At 35.9% G+C, this 27,899-nt stretch overlaps 1 protein-coding gene and 1 long non-coding RNA gene across 3 annotated transcripts; one reads left to right on the top strand and one right to left on the bottom strand.

The window, feature by feature from the left end:
- Positions 1-6,068: 6,068 nt before the first annotated feature.
- On the bottom strand, positions 6,069-21,808 carry LOC128683207 (uncharacterized). 2 transcript variants are annotated; one of them, XM_053768555.1, is made up of 10 exons: positions 21,542-21,808; positions 20,663-20,710; positions 18,511-18,598; positions 17,313-17,514; positions 15,341-15,492; positions 14,479-14,761; positions 12,617-12,712; positions 10,812-10,907; positions 7,224-7,369; positions 6,069-6,923 (listed from the first exon to the last, which is right to left on the bottom strand). In XM_053768555.1, exons 1-10 carry the CDS (start codon positions 21,664-21,666, stop codon positions 6,648-6,650), a joined length of 1,512 nt encoding a protein of 503 aa, XP_053624530.1. In that variant the 5' UTR covers positions 21,667-21,808; the 3' UTR covers positions 6,069-6,647. The 2 variants fall into 2 exon arrangements, with proteins under 2 accessions (XP_053624530.1, XP_053624531.1); XM_053768556.1 differs by having other exon boundaries at positions 18,515-18,598; positions 21,542-21,632.
- A 1,368-nt stretch (positions 21,809-23,176) lies between these two features.
- LOC128683036 (uncharacterized) lies at positions 23,177-26,580 on the top strand. Its single transcript, XR_008406247.2, has 4 exons — positions 23,177-23,386; positions 24,944-25,138; positions 25,842-26,007; positions 26,139-26,580. It is a non-coding gene; the product is annotated as an uncharacterized LOC128683036 (long non-coding RNA).
- The last annotated feature ends 1,319 nt before the right edge of the window (positions 26,581-27,899 follow it).

Consider the following 27,899-nt stretch of genomic DNA (forward strand, 5'->3'; position numbering starts at 1 on the left):
GGAGCGCCACTATCAAGCTCCCATTCTATCTCTCACATCCAAAATCTGCATCAGCAACTTCGCAAAACATGTACATACGACTCGCACACACTATTAGCGTTTTCTGTCTTTCAAATCTATTTAGACAAAGAAAGAGCGGTCCACTTTTATTTGACGTGATCAATTTTAAAATACCGGACTAGTTGAGAGGTAAACTCTGTTTTCTTGTTTCCAGAAGAGTTCCTCGTGGCACAAGACCACCTTTAGAAATGTTTGTACACCGAACTGTGGCGTTTACTGGTAGTGTCCGGCACCAGGCGACCAAATGCTGGAATAATATATAGACATAGATACTACCACCGATAAGGAAGCTCACTGTCAAGTCTATTTTTAAAAAAACAATTGAAGGCGTGTATTAAACATTTTTTCAATTTTGACCTTTTACTGTTTAAAAAAAGTCAACATTAAAAAAAATTGCTTATGTCACTCCTCAATGTTTCATCTGTACAAATTGCAGTAGTTTTAGAGCTTATCCGTTACAAAAAAAGCAAAAATACAAATCTTATAATATTACTATGGATAAATATTGATATGATAATACACGGGATAAATATTGATATGATAATAACTTACGTACCAACTTAAGACAGAAGGTCCCTTAAGTGGGGACTGAATGAATTAACCGACTTGGTATTACATGGATCTCACAACTTTTTACGATAGTAAAACTGAGCTGCGAGACTTGGTGTTTTTACAGCATGTTTATGATATGTGAAGGATGGAATGAAATTAACATTGGACCATTGCATTATATCTCGTTGGAATTTACTAATTAAATTTGATTATATGTAGTAAAAGTTTTATTATGATTTTACTCGAGCGAAGCCGGGTCAGGCTGTTAGTATTGTATAATTGTCAGTTTGTCTATTTATTTATCTGTTTCCCTGTTCGTAGTCTTTCGGGTTGTCTGCCCGTGTGTTTGGCTATCTGTAAGTATTTTCCTGTTTGTTACTCTGTTACCTAACTGTTAGGTTGTCAATTAAAAGGGTATGAGAATTAATGTTTAAGAATTGGAAAGATTGTATTTTAGAAAACTGTCTGGCAAGTTTTATTTATGACTAGCTTGTGCCCGCGGCTTCGCTCGCGTGTACCTATTTTATTTCTTAAAAGTAATGAAGTAAAATCTCAGTCATTCTTTTATCGCGTAGGTATTATGTAAGACTCGTAAACATATGTGATTGAAGTTCGTATTTTTTCTTATATTTCGCTCAATTCCTATTTCCCGCTACGTCTCTCGAGCCGCGACTTGTGCAATGCCGCTTCCTGCATTCCTGGTTTATTGAAAACGGGTGCCCTTTTATTCGTTTAAAATTATAATTTCACTTTGTTTAACCTTATCGGCTCGACCTTATTAAATTTACAACGCACATTTATTGTCTAGTCTAATAGATGTTTCTGCACTTTTTCAATTTAGCCTTATAATTATTAGGGAGCTACAATTTTAGAAGCTCTAACACATCCTTAACAGTAACCCAGTTTAATAATATTTGAGACAATATTTTTTTATCAAATGCACCAAGTATGTAATAATAATAATTTAAAAATGTACTAATTAGGTACAACGGGTTAAACTCTCAAGTCGGACTGGGTGGTCGGGGCACGGCGGCCTCCCAACATTAGGAAAACAAAGGTATACATAGACAACAAACCAGTGTCGGTTAGGTTAGTATTGTGACCACACAAAGTATGCCAACAAAGCTAAGATGGTCAGGATTGGATATGTGTCTCAAAAATCTAGGTAAGGTTGGGAAGCTCCTATACTTACTGCATAATGGTAGGTAAATAACATGTTTAATCTTTATTAAAAATGAGAAAAAACAAAAAATATGTATATTTTTTGATGGCATAACGCCATCTAGTATTTTTTAAGTAAACACAATCAACTTATCATAGGCCTTTGACAATTCCCTAGGTATACCCTAGGTATCCCTAGGTTTACCTAGGGAATTGTCAAAGTCCTATAATCTTTAATTACCTACCACAAACTAAATAACCACAAACGTAAATATTAAATTTCATGTGTCTAACTTATATAGGTGGCGCTAAATGCTAATAAAAAAGCTTTGCAATAAAAAACTCTAGATGGCGTTGTGTGTATTTTAAATGATAATTTATTTCAACTATCCCAATCCCATCCATTTAATACGAAGAAAAAACTGTTCCCAAGAGGATTTAAGCGGACGTAGGCGCGGGTAAACAGCTAGTTAAATATATTTATAATTACTTTTTTTGTTGAAAAGCCCTTTGTAATTTGCTACTTTTTTGAGTTTGTTATCAAAAAACATTTAATACCAATATAGGATGCGAAGGTTATGCTTAAACATCAATTATTAACTGGATTTCTTTACCCTTTCGTTCACAATCAGTAGGAACTTGAGCGTTGCTCTTCTAATTCTGCCAGGACTTGATGAAACTGCAGGCGTAATTTTTTTTTGTAATTTACATATATAACAAAAAAACTGTCTGTAGGGTCGTAAACACCCGTTATCGACATAGAAAAATACATAATATCGATCAAAAACTATGTAGTGTGTCATAGATTTTTATCGACATAATTTTTTTCTATGCCGATATAGGATGCCTTTGCCTCAGACCTACATATTGTGTTGACTCACAGGTCACGGCAGGACACTTATAGCAATGACCACTCATTGTTCGTTGTTTTTGTCTTGTCACGAAGTACAGGAATGGAAATTCTTCAGTGAAACTCAAAATTATTCTTCAAAAATAAGTATAATTTCAATGTAGATTCAATAGAAGAGTTACAATCAGTCCAGTAGATAATTCGTGAAGAGGTAATAAACAAACAAACTTAGTAATAACAAACAACTAACAAGATTATTTAAACTTTTATATGAAAGTTGTACACTGTTGAAGTTAGTGACTTGAGGATTTGTATTTTAGTTGTTACAACAAATAAATGAATATATATTTTGGATTTTTCTGAAAATTAACCCTCAACCCCTTCAAAAAGGGGGTGAAAGATTGCATGGGACCTAATACAATTTTCAAGATAAATAGCTGAAAATTGGGAAAACATACTCTTCATCATTTCTGATGTGAAAATAACTTGTGAAATGTGCTGTGAAAACATGTTAGGAGGAAGAAGAAGAAAATATAATGCATAATCTTTTTCGAAATTGCATCTCTAGGGGAATGGTGCAGCGGTGAAAATGGTACTTATATGAAACATCATTATTTTTGAAGAGAGACCCGTAAAATTTTTTACAACATAAATATAAACAACCAAACATACAAAAGAGTAACGAATATAGATCGAATACACAAATGGCAACCAGCTCAACATGGTGTATATATATATATATATATATATATATATATATATATATATATATATATATATATATATATATGCTATGGAAAATATTATATATATATATATATATATATATATATATATATATATATATATATATATATATATATATATATATATATATATATATATATATATATGTATTGCCCTCAATTTGCTGCAATCAAGTAAACTCTTTGATGCGTTTACGGAATATTGTAACAGATGTCAGGACAGTCCAGATTTTAGCTGCGGCATACTTGAAACTTCCTTTAAAAGCTGTTAATTTGTGACTCTGTGCAATGAGAAGGCCAAGGCGAGATCTAGAAGACCAGTTTAGCTTTTAATAAAACGGGACGTAATACGTCGTGGAAAATAGGAGCGCTTGCGTTGCAATGATACATTTCAATATCAACTTCGACTTGAAGCAGTGACTCGGCAACTAATGGAAAGTAACAAAAAGAACTGTATTCTCGGACCTACCTCGGACCCGCAACTAGAGCTGGATTGCGCCGGTTATTGTTACTGCTAAATATTTGTTCATTAATTATGGCTTGAAGGTATCAGTTGGGATGAAAAATTGAGAACAAACTTAAATGATGAATGGCAATCGATAAGACAAGATTTGGAGAATGCAAGATCAAGGTTAAACGATGGTTAAGAGTTCTGAACACGATCAAGTCACGTTGCATGGATTTAGTGATGTTTCTATCAAGGCACAGGCAGCTGTCGTTTACTGCAATGTAGCCACAAAAGTAGTCCAGCAGTTTTTTACTGGACCGATTGTTAGTGGAGTTATAAAATGTGTAGGGTGATGTTTCTTTACGAAGAATACAATTAAAGAAATTTTTTATGGTCATATATTTTTTCACAGCATCAAGGGACTATTAAATTGGATATATCATGTAAATTTCAACTTTATACGTGTATGGATACCCGAGAAAAAGGGCCTTGACGGACAGACGTCCATAGAGTTATCAGACGTATTATTACAAAAAATATTATATATTTTAAATAATATTATCACTACATAGTTATAAAACGAAGCTGAAAAATGGCTTTCCGATGTCTGTCCCTATGTATGCTTAGATCTTTAAAACTACGCAACTGATTTTTATGCTATTAGATCCTGAGGAAGGTTTATATGTATAATTTACTATGCATTAACCCGAGCGAAGCCGGATCGGGCCGCTAGTTTAAAATATTATTGAAAATAATCATTCAAGTAAAGAGGTTCCGTATGAAATAACAAACACGTTTACAATGAGCTTGTGTGTGCGCTTCGAGATGAGGAGGAGCCACTTACCGCGACGTCTGCAGGAAAGTCAGGCACGTTCGTACTTTGGCGGGCGTTAGGTCAATGTAGCGCCCACGCGTGTCGCATCATCCAGGATCGAAGATCACAGAAAACTGCACATGTCCATCACAGAAAACTGCACATGCCCTGCATCATTCGCAGCGCGCACTTCTGCCGACATGAATCAAGCGATACCTACCACAAACATTGAAAAAACTACTGTGTACCTAATAATGTCATCATCGCGAATTTCCGCGTTTACTGCGCACTGTCAGATGTCGCGCACATGTGTGTGTGCGCAGGTGCTTACGGGTATACTTGCAGCGACAAACAACATACATAATTTCACCGAAAATGCTCTTAGGAATGTTTGGGTTATTTGACTGATAGGTAATAAGTAATATAATCCATACGAATATTATAAAGAGGTAAGCGTTTGTGAGTTTGTATGTTTGAGGCGCAAAGAGCTCCAAGAAGAACTGAGACAGTTGAGACTCTGGAAAAAACGCAATCTTAAAATACGACAAAATTATTATTATCAACAACTCAAATAATAAGAAATCCTCTCAGAAGAATTCAAACAAAAGATCTATGCCAGAATCACCAGGGATTGGAGCAGGAAATGACAGTGCGACAGATGATAGAACCAAACAACCCCAAAAGAAGAATAAATGCCAAAATATAAGCAAGTACTTACGGCCTGCTCCAATTTTTGCTTCAAGACGATCGCTTGCAACTAACTCAATGTCAGAAAGTGACATACAGATTCCTACCACTCCATCGGAAAATTCGATTATATATATAATGGTAAGCCCTTCTGGCATGATAGGGACCAACACTGTTCAAATGAGTTTCTTCCGGCATTTCTTCTCAGCAGTGGTCGTTCCAAAATGCCAGTAGTTTGTAGCTTGTGAGAAATAACAATAAATATAAAAATTGTCGAGAGAAAGTGCCTGTGAAGATTTAATTTCTGAATAAATTATTTGAATTTTGAATTCTATTTTGATAAGTAGTGTACATTTAGGACATGGCTAAACACTAACGGACAATACAGTGTTACGTCGCACTATCAAATTTTGCCTAAACTCTTTCACTATATATAAAATGAAAAATGAGATGAAAGGATAAGTAAATGAGTTTCGAGCCGTTGGTCTGATGTATGTAGGATCTGTCAATAGAATTTTTAAGTTCGTGGGGCATCAAAATCGGCTAAGTCGTTTTCGAAATATGCACAATTTTGTAAAATCTCATCAAAATTGATTGTTTTCGCGAGGTCTACGTTCGCGGCGAACAACTAGAATTTTTTAACTCTAATTTATCTGGTGAGTCCAAGGGACTAGTGACTCCTCAACATATTTTTTGTTCAAATAAAACAACGTTTATATATACTAACAAAATTAGATATTTATTTGAGTATCTGGGGGCACGCAGTCCAGAAAAAAGCGACATGGCCGAAGGACATCCTTTTCTCGAAGCAATTCAGGCCAATTTCGGATCAATATCGAAAAATGAAGTGCCTTGGAATTTCAGGAATCCTGTTCTATCCACAACGACGTGATTGAGGTTCGAAATTGGCCTGAATTGCTTCGAGAAAAGGATGGTACGGCCGTACCGCATTTTTTGCTCGACTTGGCGGGGGCACTGCGGTGACCCCAGATTTTTTCTTAAAAAACAAAAATGTTCCCACTCCATTTGAACTCACTAAAATATAAGTCTTATTCATAAAAATATAACTAACATAGACAAATAAAATTAGTCTTTTCCATAAACTAAACAGAACTAGAGGCTTATAGTCAAGGTATTCAATTATACTTATTATTATTGTATTTAAACGTTTTTTACTACACATAGACTTATTATAATCAAGGTAAAAAACTAGTTTTTATTATTGTATTTTAAACATTTTTTACTAAATCTAACTAGATTTACTTATTAGTCTTATTAGTCAGGATAAAATCATACTTATTGTATTTTTTTTGTATGGCTTTTATATTATTAGTCTTCAATGTTTATTATTATTTCGTCTTCAACATTCCCACAAAATCCGTAATACTTGATCGCGAGAGGTTTGGTGTCCACCCAGGATAGAAATGGTCCTTTTTCATCTGGGTTGTCGTATCCTGACGCGATTGAAATATCTCCTTTTTCAAACCATATCCAGAACTTGAGGTTCATGTTTATTCCCCACTGGAAATCGCACGGGGCACTAGCCACGAGGTCGTCACTCTTGGTAATCAAACACATTGTTCCTGAATTGGCTCCGATGTGTATCTGGAAAGAACAGATACTATACTTGATTCATATAGAGAGACAAGAACTTGATTGATATAGGGAAATAGTAAATTATTTTTATACAAAATACAATAAAATATAGTTATTGCCAAAAACATTTACAAATAACAGTACCAAATTCTTCCGATGCGGATCTTTAACCGTAAAGGTTACAGATCCGCATCGGGAGAATGTTGAAGTCTTTAGCATAGCCATTACACTCTTACATCACATACAATTCCTAAAATTTAACTAAAGTTTCCAATGAACTATCTACGTGATCTGATTTTCTTGTCTTACCATGTAATATGGCTCAAATATATGCCTCGCCTCAGTTAACAATATATAGAGCTCTTTGTATTTTCCTTTTTTACTTAACAAACTGAATTTCAAAGGCTCTTTTTGCACCTCTCGGAATATGTAATACCCCTTAACGATTATGTTTGCTGAAAATCAATTAAAACGTTAACAATATAGTTCCAACTAATTGTGCAAAAACGCAATGCGTGTAACGCACCGTGTAGATCACGTTTTAAACTGTTGAATCATAATCTCTATTTTCATAATATAATACATTTTTATCATAACATATTTTTATAATAAATTTTACAAGAGGAAATCTTTGTATAGCTCCATGGGCGGGATCACTATCTGCGGATGAAAATGGCACGCAAAGGTTGTGGCTTGATATTTAAGTCGAGCACGAGGCAACACTGCCGTTTTTAGGTTCACTCATGTGTCTATCCGTCCGTCACAGCCAATTTGCTCCGAATCTACTGGACCAAAGCAGGTAAAATTTGATAAGCCTACTTGAGACCTTTACTGCTTCTTCATAGTTGTACAAGGGTTCAGGTCATCACGTGGAATTAAAAACAAACTTTCTTGGAACTATTTATGAGGTGATTTGCCATTGCTTTCTTCATTAACCGGAGGAATTTTAGCGACAATCTCAAGAATCGTACAACAGAACAGTAATATATTATTATTACTTCGTAGTTTCCGGAAGGAATAAGCCGCGGCCGGTCGACGACTATTATACGATATACGATCGTCGGATCAGCTTCTGATCAGACGATTTGGGTGGAGGAGCGTTCGAAAAATCGTGAGATTAGGTTTACTCCCTATCTGTTGCGCTTTTTTTCTACCTACTTTAAGGATAGGCAGAGCAATACGTATGCGACCTCCGTGGCCTAATGGTCATCATGCCGCATTGCTACACTGGCGGTCCTGGGTTCTATCTCCGGTCAGGTCAACATGAACTTTTTCTGATTGACCAGGGTCTTGGATGCTTATCTATATATAGGTATGTGAAAGACACATATCCATCCAAGCGCGCTCTTGACTTGGTTTCTACTGTGAATCGAATCTTTTGATGCCATCACTCCGTAATTTTACGAACCATCGGCTTAAATCGATAGCCGTTGTTGTGTCTGTGGTATTCTGAGCATGTAGGTAACACTTAGTCACAGTCATCGCAAAAGTACTATACAATGGATGATACTTGAGTATTTTGAAGCGTGAAACTGTTTCCTTGAGATTTATTGACTCCGGACCCAACTATGGACATGCATACGGACTTAAACATGTGAAAGTACGTTTGCTTGGTAATTTGTTAGCTCTTCGCACTTTATCTACTCAACGAGAATCTTCTTGAAATTTCGCATGTATTCGTTAGAATACATACAATACTTTGAATACATGCGAAATACCAGAATGTTGAAGAATGAAAATGAGAGTCATCGAGCATACCCCACCTAGTCAGACTATCTTTGCACATCGGCCCACTTGAGTGTGCAGTCTGTTTCGCGACATCCAAGTGGGCCAGGGCTATGTTCCTGTCGTGATGCAACAAATTTTCTCATGACTCGAGTCTGGCAGTTTTGGTGTCGGCACGTAAAGGGACTAACGCTTTTAAAAACAACTATGCCTCTACTATTAAGTCGGTGGGTGCAGCGCGTAATTGATTAGCGGGTGTCGGGTCAGGAGTCTCGTCCCTGCCTTCCACGCTCGCCCGCGCTCGATGCCTGTCTGCGGACGGTGAAGCAATTCCAGACACTGGATATAGCATGTCTATTGGGTTTCGGGAAAGCGGTGGTGGAGTAATTGAAACGGTGGTGATGTAATGGTTAATAAAATCTCAAATAAACTATTTAATTGAAATATGGGGAACAGCGAGTAAAACAGTCTTAGAAAAACTTCAAAGATCGCAAAATAAAATAATAAAACGTTTATTTAAATATGCCTATTTAACACCAACAATGACAATTTATAAAGAAACGAAGCTGCTCAATCTCCGGCAACTGTATAAATATAGCACATGTGTTTTAATAAGAAAGATTCTCACCAAAGATATACACTCGCACATAAACTTCACAAAAAAGATACAAATCCAAAAACGTATTACTAGACAAGCCAATAACATATATTTAAGAACTCCCAGGACTAACTATGGAAAAAAGAATATTATGTATGAAGGTGCACAGTTTTATAACAAATTGCCAAAGGATATAAAAGAATCGAAATCACTTTTCACATTTAAAAAGTTGCTAAAAAGTCACATATTAAAGGACCTCTCATAATAATGTGTATAAATATAGTATATATATATGTAAAATAAGTATAAAAAGCAAATTCTTATAATATATGTTAAATATTTATACTTGCATTTATATAAGTATGTAACGTTTTACTAATAAATAATATATTGTGATAGGGATATTGAGATTGATATTGATACGTATAATTATAGTGATTTGAATTATGTTATAAACTAATTATAGATCACTGTTAAATTTGCAAAAATATATCACTCGTTATAGAAATATGCTATTCCGCTACAGCTTATACACTAATGTACACGCCTTAATAAACAAGTGTAAGTAGTTGTCTTTAGAACACGAATGCAGTCTACCCTCTTTGTTACTTGCTCATTGATTTTAAGTTTTTGTTTTTTTTTTTTAAGAGTATTTTATGTTCAGATGCTTGCTTCACATAAAAAGAAAAAGAAAAAAAAAAAATAATGAAATGTTTCGTTTAAAAGTTAATACCGAAATCCTAATTTTTAGCTGCATTGCATTTTATTTTGTTTATTGTTAAGTGATGTGTCATCAGTGATAGTTTATATAGTGCAAATATGTCCAGATGGCACGAAAGATATGTAAAATCTTATTGATTAGGTACGTACAATAGTTTAATTATATCTTTGTATTTTCTCGGTAAGTGAATTATGTAATTCTTTTGAGAAAATAAATTCTTTAAACGTTAAACGTAAGACGCCTACCTGTGAGCCGAAAGGTCCTACTCATTCCACATGAGTTTGTATACCAATCTGACTCATGTATAGTATTTTTCATTAACGACCACTAGCTTCCGGTGAAGGACACCATCATGAAGAAATCTTGATTGATTATCAACTTGTGAGTGAAAAGGAGAAGGCAATGGCAAACCAATCCATGAATAGTGCCAAGTCGTGTGTTTTTCATCCTACGTAATGACAACGTCGTGGTCATCCATCAGGAATACGATTACGAAGAAAAAAGCCGGCGTTATGACTTTTTTCGCAATATTATTGGAGTGGTTTTTAATCCAAATCAGTCACTACATAAATCGGTAAATCAAATATCGAGTACACAGGCGACCCCGCTGAATGGATATACTCGAAAATGACGTTACTAAAGAATGAAGACTTGTTATTTTTTTATCATATCTCATGGATAGGTATAAAAAATGATCGTTGAACGAATCAATTTCAATGGCGTTAGTTCCAGAATTTAAAATCGTCGTTAATCGTGCTAATATATTATTATTCTTTTTTATATAAATTTGATGCCTAAGAAACAAATTGGTATCGATTTGATTGGTGATTGTAGGTGGGGACGAAGCCCATACATTTTTGCGATGGTCCTTTACTCATGGATTTACTTCCTTCGCTGGTTGACATATCTTTATTTGGAGCTTTTGATGCTCTTTCCACAGTTCTTAGTTCTGCAATAAGAATAATAAAGATTTAGGATCGCAATCAAAGGATAAACTTCTGGTCTATCTGAAAAAAACATCAATCTGGAACAAACCATAATAAGTGCATGTAAAATCAAGATGCCGCACATTTTGCAATATAAATTAAAATCTACTTCCGCGCCATCAGTCTCGCCTGGCTCGCGCCCTGCTATGCCAAGTTGGGCACGGCCGTACCATCCCTTCCCGACGCAATTCAGGCCATTTTCGACCCCAACAAATAAATTCTTTGTGAATAAAAATAGAAGCCTGAATTTTCAGTGACTAAGCAAAGCTCGGTGTATTTCAAATTTCATTCAATTTAAACCAGCAGTTTAAGAATTATTACTAGTCGAATTTATTTATTTTGTCACTCACTCACTGACCGGGACCATAGAAGTGTCAAGAATACGATATAAAAAATAAATAAATCAATAAAATAGTAATTTGTTCCAGTAATCTTGGTTACAATATAAGGCTAGGACTTCCCAGTGAGTCATCTAATGATACTCGTGATGGGAATGACCTGCTACTTCCTTGAAAGTATTAAATAAAGAGTACAACTGTGAATGTTAATTAAAAGAAGTGAATGATCAGGTTCCTTCCACCTGACCATTTACCGGGATGAAATGTATCTAAGATATTAACCCGGTATATAAGGTACCTACATACCAAATTTCAAGCAAATCGGTCCAGTAGATTTCGTGTGATGTCGCGTTCAGACAGACAGACAACAATTTCCAAAACTATATTTTCGTCATCTATATCAGTAACTAAGTATATTCCATGAAGAATTAAAAAAAAATATCCAATGTTCCTTTCTTCAATTTTATTATATGTATTGATATTGATGATGATATACCTACCTAATTTACGTCCATTTTGCAAATGTAGCTAGAATAATGAACAATTTTACCCTGTAATTTTACCCAACTATTTGGTTAAGAAAACATGAATTAAAATCCACTTTAGTTATCAGAAAAATCAAAAAAATATTAGACTTTGTATTGTATACAGTAATATATATACTGCCTGCTACTTATATTTTTAATGTAATGCCTCTGAAGCCGGTGTCAGCGTTAGCCACGAAGCCAAAACAGCAAGAACGAGAGTCGGCGTACGGCCGCTATCGGAAAACATTTCCAAGGGTGTTATTCTGCAAGATCAAAGCTGCACTGTGCTCCGACACTAGCGCCACCGTCACAATTAGTGAAAAATAAAAATTATTTTAATAGATTATTTCATAGTAGATAAATAATTGTATTAGAAACTAGCGGCTTGTCCCGGCTTCTTTCGGTTGAAACCACAATAAAAAGTAGCCTATGACACTCCTGAAAGTTCCGCCCATTTCTGTGCCAAATTTCATCAAAATCATTCATAGTTGCAATGTTGTCGGAGCGAGACACGTTTAACATGTTCTTTCCGCGCTGGAATTATCTTACTGAGAACAAGTCTTGCGTATCGCAACAATGCATTTTCACAACTCAATCAGAATATAGGTTCCTTTTCCCAAAATTTCAGCTCAATTAGGAAAATGACTCACAACATTGTATTCACGAAAATAATAATGAGATGAAAAAAATCTAAAGTCGAGCTGGATACACACAAACTAAATATTATTAGGTATATAAAAACCTGTAATAAATAAAGTGAATAAATACTCGTATACATGGGTTCTACGTTTCTTAGATATTACTTACGTGTGGTGGTATTGGAATCGTCGTAAATTTCTCCGTATTCATCATAGGTGCTTCTCAAGCTAGGTTTCAACACTTTTATATCATTGTTAAATCCATCTGCAATCATTAGACCAACTATGTAAATTCAACTGGACTCATATCTGCATAAAGTTTTGTTGCTATAACCATTTGTATTCAATTCATTTCATTATATACACGTATGTGCATATAATGGGATTGAAAACAAATGAAAGCAATTGAAAATAATCATCCCAAGTATTCGCTCCGTAAGGGGGTAGATGAGGAGAGCGAAATTGACAACAACATTTAATGTTTCAATACCTAATCGAAAGACATTTCGAGTTTCGGAGATTCAAGAGCAATATTTTTTATTGCATAGAAAGAATTAAAGGAATAATATTTGTAAGAGATAGTCAAGCAGTTTGCTCGCTTTCCCATAGATGATGATGCTCCTAGTTACTATCATCCTATGACTTAGACTCTTTCTTTCTGCATGTTAATTTTCTTAATTGCTCTAATACAATATTTGCTCCGCCATGTAGTATGCTCTTGTGTGTAAGTAATAGTGTCCCCCTACCCACGTAGGCGTTTCAACGCCGTCCAACCACTCTCACTACTGGTCACTACTCCACACAACATCCTTATCTAAAAATGGGCGGATCAGTTATGGTGCAATGGTTATGCAATGTTTAACCGTTTATGCAATGTTAAGGATTCAATACCTATCCGATATTTTTTTTATGTTGTTCATATTTTATTATAATTGTATGCGCTATTCTATGTTCTTGTGACGTACCTAGGACGTTGTTTACGTGGGCAGGCTTATCATCAAATACGCGTAGTAACATGCTAGCAAACTTTGTAAATGAACTAGGTATATCGATTTAATATTTTTTGTATTATGCTATTTTCAGAATTTATTTGCTGCGATACATTTGTTATCTCAATTCCTGATTTTATATTTAAATTTATGTAATATTGCTAGAGTAATAAGGTCAAGACAATAAATCAAATAATTTAGTCAAAAAAAGCCGCCCCGAATCGTACCTGATACGGAACCCTAAAAAGAAAGAAGGATATTGTTTGTGTCAGATGTCACATCACTAACTCACCCCTTGTCCATGGCTATGTGTGGTTTGGGCGCGCCTAAACTGTAAATGTGCATTTGCATTTAATAAACTGGTTTATTAATCTATTAGACCTTTTAATATATAACAGTTTGTAATGAAATTTGTTATCTACTTGATTTGTTTTAATTCCCTTGGGTCATTTTAGAGACTCTTTTGAAAGTATTTTTGTATGGATATTGTTCTATGTGCAGGCAGTCCACGTGATAAGTTCAGGTTAGCATAATCGGGACGACTGGATGTTTTTGACCGAGCGAGCGAAGCGAGCGAGATCTACAATTCGACTTGACGCTAAAATATTTTTTGTATGTATGTTTGTAACGCGATTATTTGATGCCCCCCACGAACTTAAAAAGTCCATTGGCAGATCCTACATACCATTCAAATTTCATCAGACCAGACCAACGGTTCGAAATTAATCACGTTACAAACAAACATACATACATACAAAAAATGTATTTTTGCCCCAAGTAGAGTGTTAGACTTCGCTCGCTTCGTTCGCTCGGTCAATTAACCTTTTCGGTTTGTAGAATAAGACCACAAATAGTTGAGGAATTTCGAAAGAACGCACTTTACACATGGCACTTTTTTTTGTTCAAGGAGCTCGACACGCGACTGTTCCCGAACGGAGAGCGTTACTTGCACTCTATTCGACACTATTAAAATTATGTCATAAAAATACAGTACAATTCTAAACCCGTTTCACAATTAACACAAATATTATTGTTTACTTACATATAAAATTCCAGTATGACTCGTTATGCGGTGAAAAGATAAACACATAATTGCATTGAAAGTAATCAAAACTTCTGTATGTATGAGCCCAGCCCCAGTTAGGCCAACTTCGTCTGCACGTCACGTGAACTCTTGACACTGAGGAATCGTTTTGGCACTCGTAACCAGTTACGCTATATCTCCACGTGGAGGTAGTTGAAACCCAATTAAAATGATAATGGTCATAAGTTTCAATCCAATTAGTGTAACTTTTGATATATACATCATGGCCGTGCGGATAGAACTACAACAGAGGATTCATATTAACACTAGTTGTACGCCGCGAACTTAACACAATATTTTTTTTACAAAATTGTGAATATTTCAATAACGGCTTAACCATAGATAAAAGAAATATGTGGCCTTAACCGATTTTCTTGCCCTATGAACTTAAAAATTCTATTGGCAGATCCTACATAACTTAAATTTCATCAAAATCGGACCAACGGTTCCAAAGTTATCGCGTTACATACATGTTAGAGGATGAGAATATCCACTCGTACGGCGTCGATCCATAATAATAGTCACTTATTGTGTTAACGTGTATTTTATATATAATAATCATTTTAAACAAATCAATATTTTGAACAAATTAGTATTTTTAACAAATCTATGTTTTAAACGATTTTAATATTATTTGTTCGCGCTATCATACATACAATAAATGTATTTTTGCCCCAAGTTGATTTGTAGACGTCGCACGCTTCGCTCGCTCGGTCAATGAAAAATACCGTTTGGCGCTTTCACTTTTAGTATATCTATATGTATACCTAGATATACTTCTCTACACTTTATATTATTTACTAAATATAAAATATTTTACCTCTATCGATTTTCCCTGAGTATAATTTCTTTGTTCTGACACGATGTGTTTAGCCTTCGCATCTATATGTGCCTTCATTCCAATTACTATATACACATATGGGGTTTGGGCTGTTTTTATTCTATGAATAGATCCTTTACCCGCATGATAATCTGCAAAGAGAAAAAAAGCCAGATTAAGATTAAGCTTCGCAGAAATTCGAATTGTCCTTAAGCAAAGCACCCAGCCATTTGTAGACGCTGATCACAATATCATAGGACAAATGGATGCTGTTTTCGTGAGCTGCGCATCGGTGGGTTTGAGCAAAAGGCGCGAGAGACATTAAGACTAAGGCCCGTAGTATCCATAATATAGTATAAACTACAGATTTTCTATTTTAAAGTTCGTCTTCAAAACAGAAAGATCACGAAGGTTAAGGTTCCTGGTTGCGAATTGAGTTTCCGTGTCGGGGCTCACGTCGTAGTCCCGGACACGGCAGCTCTCGTCCACTTCTCACAGGTGTCGGGCGAGGGTCCCGCGTGCCTGATGTCATCCCTACTTGGCAATGCGTATTGCCTGTCCCTACTTGATAAGGTATTAGTTTACAGTTACACGTACAAAATAAGCGGAGCATTTTGTGTGTATTCTATTACACTGCACACATTGTAGTCGAATAGGGTTGAATATAGCAGGTTGTATGCGGGGAAATCATGTGTATGGCCTGAGATTTATTTGCGACCAAAAAACATTGGAAACAATAATCACATCTTGCTTATAGTAGTTAACGTATTCGGGTTCACATGCATAGTATGAAACCCAACATACCGCCCAGCAAAGGACCATATTATGTAAAATGTATATTAACAAAATATGTACCTAGGTTAATATAAAAATACATCTTTGAATGAAAATATAACAAAATATCAAAATGTAAATATAAAAAAACATGTAAGTTCTTTTTTTCCTAAATCAAATAATGTAAGTTCCATCATTAAAGTGTTTAATATGGTGGGCCCTTTGATCAAACGAAGAATAGGTTATATAATTGGTATATACATGCAAAACTACATAGAGTCTTCATCATTCGCTGAAAAATAATATAATTTACTAATCTGGGAGCACGGCAGTGCTCCCCCAAGTTGAGCAACAAAAGCGGCACGACCGTACCCTCCTTTTCTCGAAGCCAATTCAGGCCAATCTGACCGATCATCAAAAGTCTAAGGCACTAGCAGATATAGAAGCCTCAAATTTAGAATACAATTAGTATTTATTATCTAAATCAAGGGAAAACCTAAATATTTTGTCATTTCGGTCCAGTTTTCGAGATGTAGTGATTGTAGGAAATGAGTAAGAGATGAGTATGTATTTTGAAAAGTGGGAATTTTGTCAATTGCTAATCACAGGATATGGTACACGTGTACCGAAACGAAGCTTCGGACGTAATGTCCTTAGGGACACTAGCTCAATATGTACCTATAGCTTTTGTGGCCATGCATATGAATACAGCTATCGAGGCCATCCTCGTCATCATTTCCTCTTCCTTAGGATGTTAAAACTCGAAATTGCCCAGTAAAGTCCACGCCGCTGTGTGTTCTCTCCCTCTCTTTCTCGTCCGTGTCTTGTTCTTGTAAACCATCGACATTGTCAAATTGGTAAGTACAATTCCTCACTTCTTTTTATCGTTATTAATCTTTCAGATCCTTCAGTAGCATTCCTCGTGACGCATGTTAGCCACGAATATGGTGGAATGTGGACTTGAGTCAAACGGAGTTGGTTTTGGAGCGATTCTTTTTGACACTGATTTTTGTAGTCTTAAAAGTATTAAAATATGGTTTTCATTTTTCTTTCCCATCCAATAGGACGGTGACGAGCATATAATAATGCCTAGTTGATTTATTTATGTTTATGAGCACATTGCCCATTAGTTTAGGTCACTATAATAATATCCATTATAATTATAACTTTGTACGCGTGTTCTTGAAAGATCACTTACCATACAGCTGGTACGAGGTCGTAGTTGTCGTCGTAGTGCTTGTCGTTGTGGTGCTCGTGGTGGAGGTTGTGGTGGTGGACGTCGTCGAGGTGGTTGTGGTCGACGTTGTTGTTGTGGTTGTCGTTGTGGTTGTACTGGTAGTGGTGGTAGTTGAGGTGCATATCGGGATGGTTAAAGACACAGATACGCCCTTTCCGCTACCCTGAAAATAGTCCAATACAAAATTAAGTTAAAAACCCGAAATATGCATGTTGGACTCGCGTGAGACGGTTCCGAATATAAGTACTCCTTATAAGTACTTCCAAAACAAAATAATTATGTGACTGCCTCGTAATCCGAAATTGTGACTATCTCGTGATCTGTGTAATTTGTCCCTATACCAGTATATCTAACGCATAACCTTCTAAAGGCGCATAAGGTACACAGAGAGTAACATCTTTTGTCCTACGACTTTTGTCTAAACGTAATAAATACAAAGATTTTCCATTTTTTATTTGTAATTTCGTTTCTATAAAACGTTACTTCTATGTTCGATTCCGCCACATGACGCTACAGCACTGTCTCGTGTTGCTCGGCTATTATACACAATTAACATGTGTATAATCGCAAATTTTATTGTAATTTTTGGTTATATGAAAAAAAATACGAATCACGAAAGTGGTAGAATAAAAGTTGCTTGTTTTAATGAACTCCAATGGTCTTTAGGAGGTTTTGCAATTGATACCAGTAAACCCTGTATTTATTGATTTACTAGCTGATGCCCGCGACTTCGTTCGCATGACCAAACAATTTTTGGTAAGGAGTCAAAATTATTAGAGAGATTAAAAAATATATTTGGGGTCTTTCTTTCGGGCGCCAAGTTATTAGGTATGATAAATTATGAATAAAAGGAAAACTTGATGCTGAACAGTTTAGCTATCTTTATGAATTCCATATCAGATGATTTTCCATATCAGATTGAGATAAAGATTAGCTAACCCCCCCCCCCCCCCCCCCCGATCCCCTCTGGCAGGGGATGCGTTCTCTAGGGGTAAAGCTCCCCAGAGAAAAAGAAAAAAAAAAGAAAAAGCAAAATATAAATGTTTATTCCGATATATCTACACGATGATCCACCCCAAAGGGGGGCGAAAAAGGGCGTGTAAGTTTTTACGAATTTTCGTCATCTTAGTAAGTAGCTATGCATGCCTTAACTACATACCCACATAAAGCTGATCCATGCGAGGGTTGTATTTTGATATCTGGGCCCTGTTATAGGATACATTTGCGCAGAGTACACCACGATCCATCTAAAAAATGCAGACGTAATTTTTAATAGAAACACACAGATGTGGTTGCAAATAGACAATTTATTTTTCTTTTTTATTTTGATACATTATTCTAACAATTTTAAGTTAAAAATTTGCCAAGTATTATATGGCCGCGAATTAGGTCGCGTGGCCGAACAATTCTTGGTAAGGAACCAAAATTATTGGAAAAATTTAACTGCACAGATAAAGAGTAATAATACCTATACAGAAATAGCTCATTCGACTGAAAAACGTTTGTTAACGCGTCATTTGTATATTTCCTTTAGTTTAGCTGGACAATTATGACTCTTCTTCAGGTGTTCCAGATCTTCGATTTTTATATTTCAACAGGGAATTCCCATCTGACTGAACAACACTTGTGAGGGCGTCGATTCTATATTTCCAACAGTTTGGCTGGACCATCACGGGACTGCATTAGGTGTTCCAGATCTTTGATTTTTTAACCTCAACATAAAATGCTCATCAGACTGAACAATTTTAATTAAGGCGTCATTTCTATATTTCCTATAGTTTAGCTTAAGGAATATCATAGTTCTCCATCAAGTGTTCCAGTTTTCAAAATCATTTATAGCCTATATGTTGCCCAGGATTAATAGCTATATAACAAAAAAGTTTCATTCGAATCCGTCCAGTAGATCCGGAGATTAGCGTGTACAAACAGACAGATTTTTTCTTTCAAATTCTTACTCTATTGCTGTGACTGTTGTGTTGTGTCTATTGTAAATATATTTAATGTATAGATTTTTTTTCTACTGTTTTATTATAAAATGTAAGGGGGTATCATAAGCAAATCATTTCACTGTGTGTGTGGCTGCGCTCTAGAAAGAGATCGAGACAGCTGAAGGCAAATAATAGCATTCCTAAAGAAGATTGATGTTAGGCGACGAGTCGTAAAATCATAGCTAATCAATATGAAATAATGAATACAGAAGTAGAGGGTAATTACAGACCAATATCACCAGCTAATTCATATATAAGATGTTTGATAGTAAGCTTAATAAACATTTAAATATCTTCATTAACCTCACGATAACCAGTTTGGGTTACTGAAGTGCCTATTTTGAGTGTTAAGCATAACGTCAAATATTATACTAGTCGTACAAGGCTTTTAATCCGATTTCATATGACATTCTTTGGTAAATATTAAATTTCCATCAAAAACATTCTGTAAAAAACTACCAGTCTCGATGAAGCTGTTTCTCTATAAAAGTAATGGAATCTCTAGATAAAACCAAGACAAGTCTACGGTTCCTTTCTGTGATTTCTTTATTTTTATTGTTAGATAATATGTAATCGGCCGTTGAACATTAAGCATAATTTCGTGTTATTGGCTATTTTTCACATAATGTTTTTGACGGCATTTCGCTTTTTATCGCAGATAACTGTTTCAGCCATGGAATTAGTAGGTACATTCAGCTAATTCATGGAATTAGAAGATCTTATCCCATCTGACTATGAATTTGACTTTGTCATGTCCATTCAAGAAGACGATAGCTCACTGAGTCGATAACTTCTGTTCTAATCTATACAGAGGTTCTAAATGTTTCCTGCAAAGGAATGGTACGGCAGAGCTTGCTTCGCGCCGCTAAAGTAAGCTGTGAGTATACACCAGAACCTTAGCTTCAAACTTGCAAGACATATAAGGAGATCAAGTTATGCGAAAGCAAAGTTCCACGATTTCGACACTGATTCACTCACTCACTGATCATCAAAATAGTACTGGTATTTCTTCCATTCAATTCCCCTAGACCTAGAGAGTAGAAATTTGGTACAGGGGTAGGGTTTAATGCCCACATAAAGGGAAATTGTCAAATCTAGGAATATCGAAGATCTAGAGTATCTGGTGATGCTGATGTGAAACCGAAAGAGCCCAGCCAAGTTATTATAGATATCGACATACTGCCTTTGCAAAATTCATTCCTCGTGATATACAAAAATTAAAGGTCAAAGTCGAAGTTATTTAAAGAGTAGTAAATACAAGTGTCATGCCCAGGACGTTGGTTGCACAGAGTTGAGGTGCTTAGTGAAATATGCCATACATACGTAATATAAATCCAAAAAGCAGCTAGCATTATGGAGATTCTATATACACTGCAACAATTCAGAAAAAGTATATTATAGTAATATAATATAAGTTGTTATTATAATCCTATTAATTGGAAATCCTTGAAAAGGACAAGGCTGCGAGGCTTCAACATTTTCTTGTCTTAATTTTCTGCCAAAACAAAAAAAGTGTAGCCGTTGGTGGAAACCCTGAAGCAGTGATTTCACAGCGCCAGGTGCAAATAATCATTATTCACTATTTTTTTTGCCATTACTCTGATTGTCAATGACAATTGTTTGTTGATATTAGTTTAATTATGGCTACCTATGTGTGCCTCTTCGTTGGAAGCATTGGTTTTTACGCTGTCACCATTCAACATCATCTACTGTGATTGGAGGTGGTGTAGGGACGTTCTTCACCTTATCTCATTTGGGACTAACCTCTGTTGGTGAGTGTAGGTGACGTATTAAATTTCCGTTTCTTTCTCGATTTCGTTCTTATTGTTTCTTTAGCTTCCTCGTCCGTGGTATAGTCGACAGGCGGCGGTTCAGTTTCAGTTTTAATTTCAATTTTCTTTGTGGGCGTATTCATTATTAGGCAACGAGAGAGCGTCGCCTTAACAATATTAGTAATCAAAGGTACTTTAAACGTACTGAGCTAACTTATGACGTGACGATGTCGGTGTTCTGATGCGTTAGCACTTCGAATATTGAACGATCACTGACGTCACAATGATTGTATAGGTATTTCTTATACCTGGGCAGTAGTCTCTACAAAATGACCATTCTCATTCGCCTCATAGCTACAATTGCCTACATTATGATTGTTAGTGTGCGTAATGCTATTATTATATATAAATAATTAAATGTAATACTTACGCACAGTCGGGACCCTTCGGAACTAATATTGGCCCAACCACACCAACAGTAGTCATAATGTACGTGAAGTACCAATAGGGCACAGTGTAATCATCGCTATTTTCATAATACTCAATAGAAGACATGTTTCTGGTTATTCCTAGATAGTTTATAACATATATTCACTGCGATGTGTAAAGATACAATAGTTATGTACCGTAAAATAGAGTAAAAATCAATTTTTGTTTTAGAGTCATTCGCTCAACAGGATGCGGGCAATACGTCGTGTTGTCGCAATTACAGTAAGGCCCTTCCCACACGGAGCTACGCAAAAGTTATTAGTTACAGGCAAAAGGTATTAATTACTAACAAGTCAGTTACGACTGTCCATATATTTATCGGATATGGCAAGAAGATGTTATGTGAAACGTCCGAGATATAGGAATATGCTGAGCTCGTATAATACCTGTACATCCTTATAAATGAAGAGGTGACGACCTCGGTGGCGCAGTGGTAAAGTCGACCTCTGAGCCCGAAGAGAGGTCCCGGGTTCGATCCCAGGTCGGGTTATGACGGAAAATAATCTTTTTCTGATTGACCCGAATCTTGGATGTTTATCTATATATGTACATGTTATAAAATATAGTATCGTTGAGTTAGTATACCATAACACAAGTCTATAACTTACTTTGGGGCTAGCTCAATCTGTGTGATTTGTCCTAATTATTTATTTATATATATAAGACTCTTGCGTGACTGACTGACTGACGAAGCTAAAGTTTGGCATGTAGGTTCCCTGCGGAGTGTAGGTGAGCTACTAGTGTAGTGAGAATTGTTGGAAATTCCACCCGAAAGGGGTGAAAAACATTTATATGAAAGTTCTACACCGTAGAAGATAGTCACTTGAAAATTTGTATTTTAGCTGTATACAATAAATTAATGAATACGTATTTCAGATTTTTCAAAAAAATATTCCTCAAATCCTTCGAAATGGTGAAATAATGTATGGGACTTAATACAATTTTCAAGATAAACAGCTGAAAATTGATATAATACTCTTTGTAGTAAATTAAAAATAAAATTTTCAAGATTATTTCGAAAGTACCCTCCGTTATGGGACAAATATAAACCAAAATAATTTATTTTTATATTTTTGTCTGTCTGTATGTTTGATCGCGCATCATGCAATAAACTGCTAAATGGAATTTAATGCGATTTTCACAGTTGTATAGCATATGGTGTAACTTAAAATCTGGTATAAGTTTCATCGCGATACGTTGCTTAAAACCCGAGATACTGACAAAAATAAGTTACGAGCGCACGCACGTAATAAAAAGCTAGTATATTATTATAAAAAGATTCACTTGTCGCGTCTGTCAGTATGGAGTATTAAAATAAATATTTGAGAACTGATATTTGTTGTTTAATAACTTCCACCTTGGAAATGCAAAATATTCTTATCGTATTCGTACGTGCGAACGCCCTTATTCTTTTTTCAAATTAAAAAAATAAATTGTGTCCATCGATCATAGATTTATAAAACGGTCCCGCGCGCCTGCGTCTGTCTGTGGATATCGATGTAAGGAGGTCTCGTCATAGATTTAGTAAGTCGGAGTAGCTACTAATTCATCGTTTGGGCGAACGATGGAGCCATAACACAAAAAAAAGCAAAATTTTCAAATCCAAAATTTTTGATGTGTTCATTTTACATTTTTTATTAATTTATTATTATATTTTAAAACGTTTGCCAAACCGAATTTTACAATAAAAATGGTAGCTTTTAAACGTCTTCCCGATTTCGATAAATGTTGTTTCTGTTTATCATTAAGAGTAGGATGTTTTATAATGGGATTCTGTTTTTTGTTGGCGAGTATTTTTTTATTATACTAGATAGTATGCTCATTAAATGATATGATATCCTCTCCTAATATATGTGTGTAAATATAGTGAACTAGCTACGCCCCGGGGCTTTGCTCCTGTGAGTGCATGCGAGTGAGTCCCCTACGTGCATAGATGTATTTACATGTATGCCTAGGTGTTACTCCGTGTTATATTCTACCCGTGTACCAAATTTCATAACAATCCATCCATACACATACATCCTCATATACTTTCGCATTTATAAAATACTAGGTACTTAGTACCTACCTGAGTGTTTTAATAGTAGGTAATTAGTTTTTTTATCGTTTCAGTAACTTGTCTTTTCCGTATAATATTTTCATAGAAAACGGAATAATTTCGATAAACAACACAACATACAAATTCCAAAATCCCAATTTCATCCCCTTAGGGGTTAACATTATTCAATCTCTTCTTAGTGGTGTTCACATTAAGAAAAATAATCGTGTGTCCAAATTTCACATTTCTACTATGAGCGGTGACGGGTGTTCGTGTGCGTCCGTATCTAGTACTCTATCTCAATTAGTGGGAACTTATTTTATCTAACTATATATATATTAAACTCTTCCGTTACTGAGTGACTGACTGACTGACTTACTGACTTACTGACTTACTGAAAGGGGCTACAAAGATAGATGCTATGAAAGATAGTATGGAACTTAAAACACAAATTTCAAAATAAAAACTTGAAAATTGGTAGTAAGCATACTCTTCATAATTTTTCTTAAACACGGACGGTTCACAGACACACGGACACACGGACATACAGATAAACATACAGATTTTTTTTTCAAATTCTTACTCTGTTGCTGTGACTCTATCGCCTAATTTTATTTTTATGTAAATTTATTCAATGTACAGGATTTTTTTTCTACTGTTTTATATACGTATCGATATATTTATTTGATCTATGGGAAAGACACCACATACACATATCTGTAAAACAATTACTGTGATAATAATAACAATGCTTTCAACAACATCACAACTAATCCTAACTAATATTATAAATGCGAAAGTTAGTTGGTTTGTTTGTTCGTTCGTTCGTTAATCGAGGGAAAAAGTTTGTATTATAAATACTTCGTTCGTTTGTTTGTTACCTCTTCACGCGTTATCTAGTCAACCAATCTTCCTAAAATTTCTTGAATATATAATTAAGAGTATGGAGAAGGACATAGGGGTAGCTTTCATACCGGAAAAAACTATTGTTCCCATGGGATTTGCGAAAATTGTTGTATTATAGTTGTGTGGGGTGGCGCTAAGTGCTAATTTGCAATAAAACACTAGATGGCGCTGAGTGTATTTTAAATGCGCTGTGGATATTTTATTTCAACTATCTCAATCCCATTTTAATACGGTATTATAGCGGGCGAAGCCGCGGGTAAACATGTAGTAATTGAATACATTTTGTTCTCTCTCTATATTAAACGACAAATGGAGTGTGCATACGAGTATCTCCGAGTAGATTACCATTCGCATGCGTACATCGTAAGGTTGGCATTACTATATGTTTCTATATTGCAGGGCGGCACCGTAGGCACACATTATCCCATACTGTTTGAGGGAGCGGCAGATGATAAGTACACATGCTACGAAGGATTTAAAAATAAAAAATGCAGTCAACACAGACTTTTGTCGACCGAATTCCGCGTGCTAATAGGGTGTCTCGATATTGTATTGTTTGTTGCAACTGTCGTGTTTATTGTGGGCCTTATCATTGTAAGCCTATTATATTTCCGTTAATAATTATTGAATTAAAATAATTTAGTTAGTTATAATTTCAAGGGCCTATCTGTCGACTATGTGTCGTCGAGGGCAGACACTAGTACAATGGCCTCACTATCGTCCAGTCTGACTGCAGTCATAGCCACGATACATACATTTGGTACTCTTGAGCGAAAATCTTTCGTGAAAGAAACTTCTGCAAAAGGAACTTGGGCAAAAGAATCTTGCTCGAAAGAAAATTGCACGAAATAAACTTGCGCGATTTAATTGAACGCAACCAACTTGTCCGAAATAAAACTTAATTAGTGGATCCCATACAAATAATTACTACCGATCTGATTTAAATCATCAAGAGTTTCGTTGTTTCGTTAAATCGAATCTATTAGCTGAGAATATAAAAGGATTGGGCAAGAATAGATTTTTTTTTTTCAAATATATGTCACAATAGTTTATTATCTCAATAGGTATATCGCGCAATTCGCGCAAATTGCTATTGCAAAACTAGTTTTCACACGTTTCACGTAGATAGGTGTTTGATTGGGATTGGGAAGTACTCAAGCCATTGAGTACTTCCCAATCCCATTTTAATACCAAGAAAAAACTGTTTCCGTTTCAGCTAGTATCTTATATTTTTAGCAACAATAAGTACTCAATATTTTACCTCCCAATGTAATCTAATAACTTTATATTTTTTCAGAAAAATGCTTTGTGTATTACAGTTTATATGTACATGTTCGCTGTCACTAAGTCTGTGGATATTATGATTTACGCTTATCTTTTTCTATTGGGGTCGTTTGGTTCTTGCAAATCAACGCATTATAGCTTAATAAATTGTTTTGTGTCAATGTTATTAACTACAATGTGTAAGTAAATACATTATCCCGGCAATTTTCTGTGTGAGATTTTAAAGAATAATCTTAACGACAATGCCAAATACATGACTTATTAACTTTAAAACCTATTTATTTTTTCTAATTGAGATTTTTTTTTTCAGTTTCATTATACATGCTAATAATCATGAAAAGCTATAGGTCTACAATCGAGTAAATAAATTGCAGCTCGATGTCAGAATAAAGTTTTATAAGAAAAACATTGCCTTATTATTAAATTTTATGTAGGGATTAATACTCCGTAGCTTCAAATATCGCGAGGGTTGCGAAGAATTCAAAGCTGTATCATGTGTCCGGCCTCGGTGTCGACCAGTCGGTCTATGAGGGGCATCTGTCTGTAGTTTATCTTTTAAATAACTGCATGGGTGGAAATCTTACCATATGGAGTCGGCGCTGAAGGAAGTTGAGTACCTATGCAAAATGTGAGGACCGCATACAGTAGATGGTTTTTGAACTTAAAAAGCTTAGAGAATAAAAAAACCAGATGGTGTCGGGCTTTTAGTCCATTTTTTTATTTACCTTTGTATTTTGTCAAGTGAATAGATTACACAATTGCTTTGAAACTATTATAATAATCGTTTTCATTATAATTCGATAAGTAAGACTTATAGTTAGGCAAATGAAAAAATAATAAAATTAAACAATGTAGATAAAAATATTGCTATATGATATTGCTATATAGGTTGGTTGGTTGGTTGGTTGGTTGGTTGGTTGGTTGGTTGGTTGGTTGGTTGGTTGGTTGGTTGGTTGGTTGGTTGGTTGGTTGGTTGGTTGGTTGGTTGGTTGGTTGGTTGGTTGGTTGGTTGGTTGGTTGGTTGGTTGGTTGGTTGGTTGGTTGGTTGGTTGGTTGGTTGGTTGGTTGGTTGGTTGGTTGGTTGGTTGGTTGGTTGGTTGGTTGGTTGGTTGGTTGGTTGGTTGGTTGGTTGGTTGGTTGGTTGGTTGGTTGGTTGGTTGGTTGGTTGGTTGGTTGGTTGGTTGGTTGGTTGGTTGGTTGGTTGGTTGGTTGGTTGGTTGGTTGGTTGGTTGGTTGGTTGGTTGGTTGGTTGGTTGGTTGGTTGGTTGGTTGGTTGGTTGGTTGGTTGGTTGGTTGGTTGGTTGGTTGGTTGGTTGGTTGGTTGGTTGGTTGGTTGGTTGGTTGGTTGGTTGGTTGGTTGGTTGGTTGGTTGGTTGGTTGGTTGGTTGGTTGGTTGGTTGGTTGGTTGGTTGGTTGGTTGGTTGGTTGGTTGGTTGGTTGGTTGGTTGGTTGGTTGGTTGGTTGGTTGGTTGGTTGGTTGGTTGGTTGGTTGGTTGGTTGGTTGGTTGGTTGGTTGGTTGGTTGGTTGGTTGGTTGGTTGGTTGGTTGGTTGGTTGGTTGGTTGGTTGGTTGGTTGGTTGGTTGGTTGGTTGGTTGGTTGGTTGGTTGGTTGGTTGGTTGGTTGGTTGGTTGGTTGGTTGGTTGGTTGGTTGGTTGGTTGGTTGGTTGGTTGGTTGGTTGGTTGGTTGGTTGGTTGGTTGGTTGGTTGGTTGGTTGGTTGGTTGGTTGGTTGGTTGGTTGGTTGGTTGGTTGGTTGGTTGGTTGGTTGGTTGGTTGGTTGGTTGGTTGGTTGGTTGGTTGGTTGGTTGGTTGGTTGGTTGGTTGGTTGGTTGGTTGGTTGGTTGGTTGGTTGGTTGGTTGGTTGGTTGGTTGGTTGGTTGGTTGGTTGGTTGGTTGGTTGGTTGGTTGGTTGGTTGGTTGGTTGGTTGGTTGGTTGGTTGGTTGGTTGGTTGGTTGGTTGGTTGGTTGGTTGGTTGGTTGGTTGGTTGGTTGGTTGGTTGGTTGGTTGGTTGGTTGGTTGGTTGGTTGGTTGGTTGGTTGGTTGGTTGGTTGGTTGGTTGGTTGGTTGGTT

Source organism: Plodia interpunctella, chromosome Z (genome assembly GCF_027563975.2).
Source record: "Plodia interpunctella isolate USDA-ARS_2022_Savannah chromosome Z, ilPloInte3.2, whole genome shotgun sequence".
Classification (NCBI taxonomy): Eukaryota; Metazoa; Arthropoda; class Insecta; order Lepidoptera; family Pyralidae; genus Plodia; species Plodia interpunctella.

Excerpts from the sequence above, each read along its gene's own strand:
- LOC128683207 (XM_053768555.1), bottom strand. The coding sequence starts at position 21,666 with ATGTCTTCTATTGAGTATTATGAAAATAGCGATGATTACACTGTGCCC. Across the intron at positions 12,713-14,478 it reads GTCATACTGGAATTTTATAT|ATGGATTTAACAATGATATA; the intron begins GTAAGTAAACAA and ends TAATGATTGCAG. Across the intron at positions 10,908-12,616 it reads CGATTCCAATACCACCACAC|AACTAAGAACTGTGGAAAGA; the intron begins GTAAGTAATATC and ends TTCTTATTGCAG.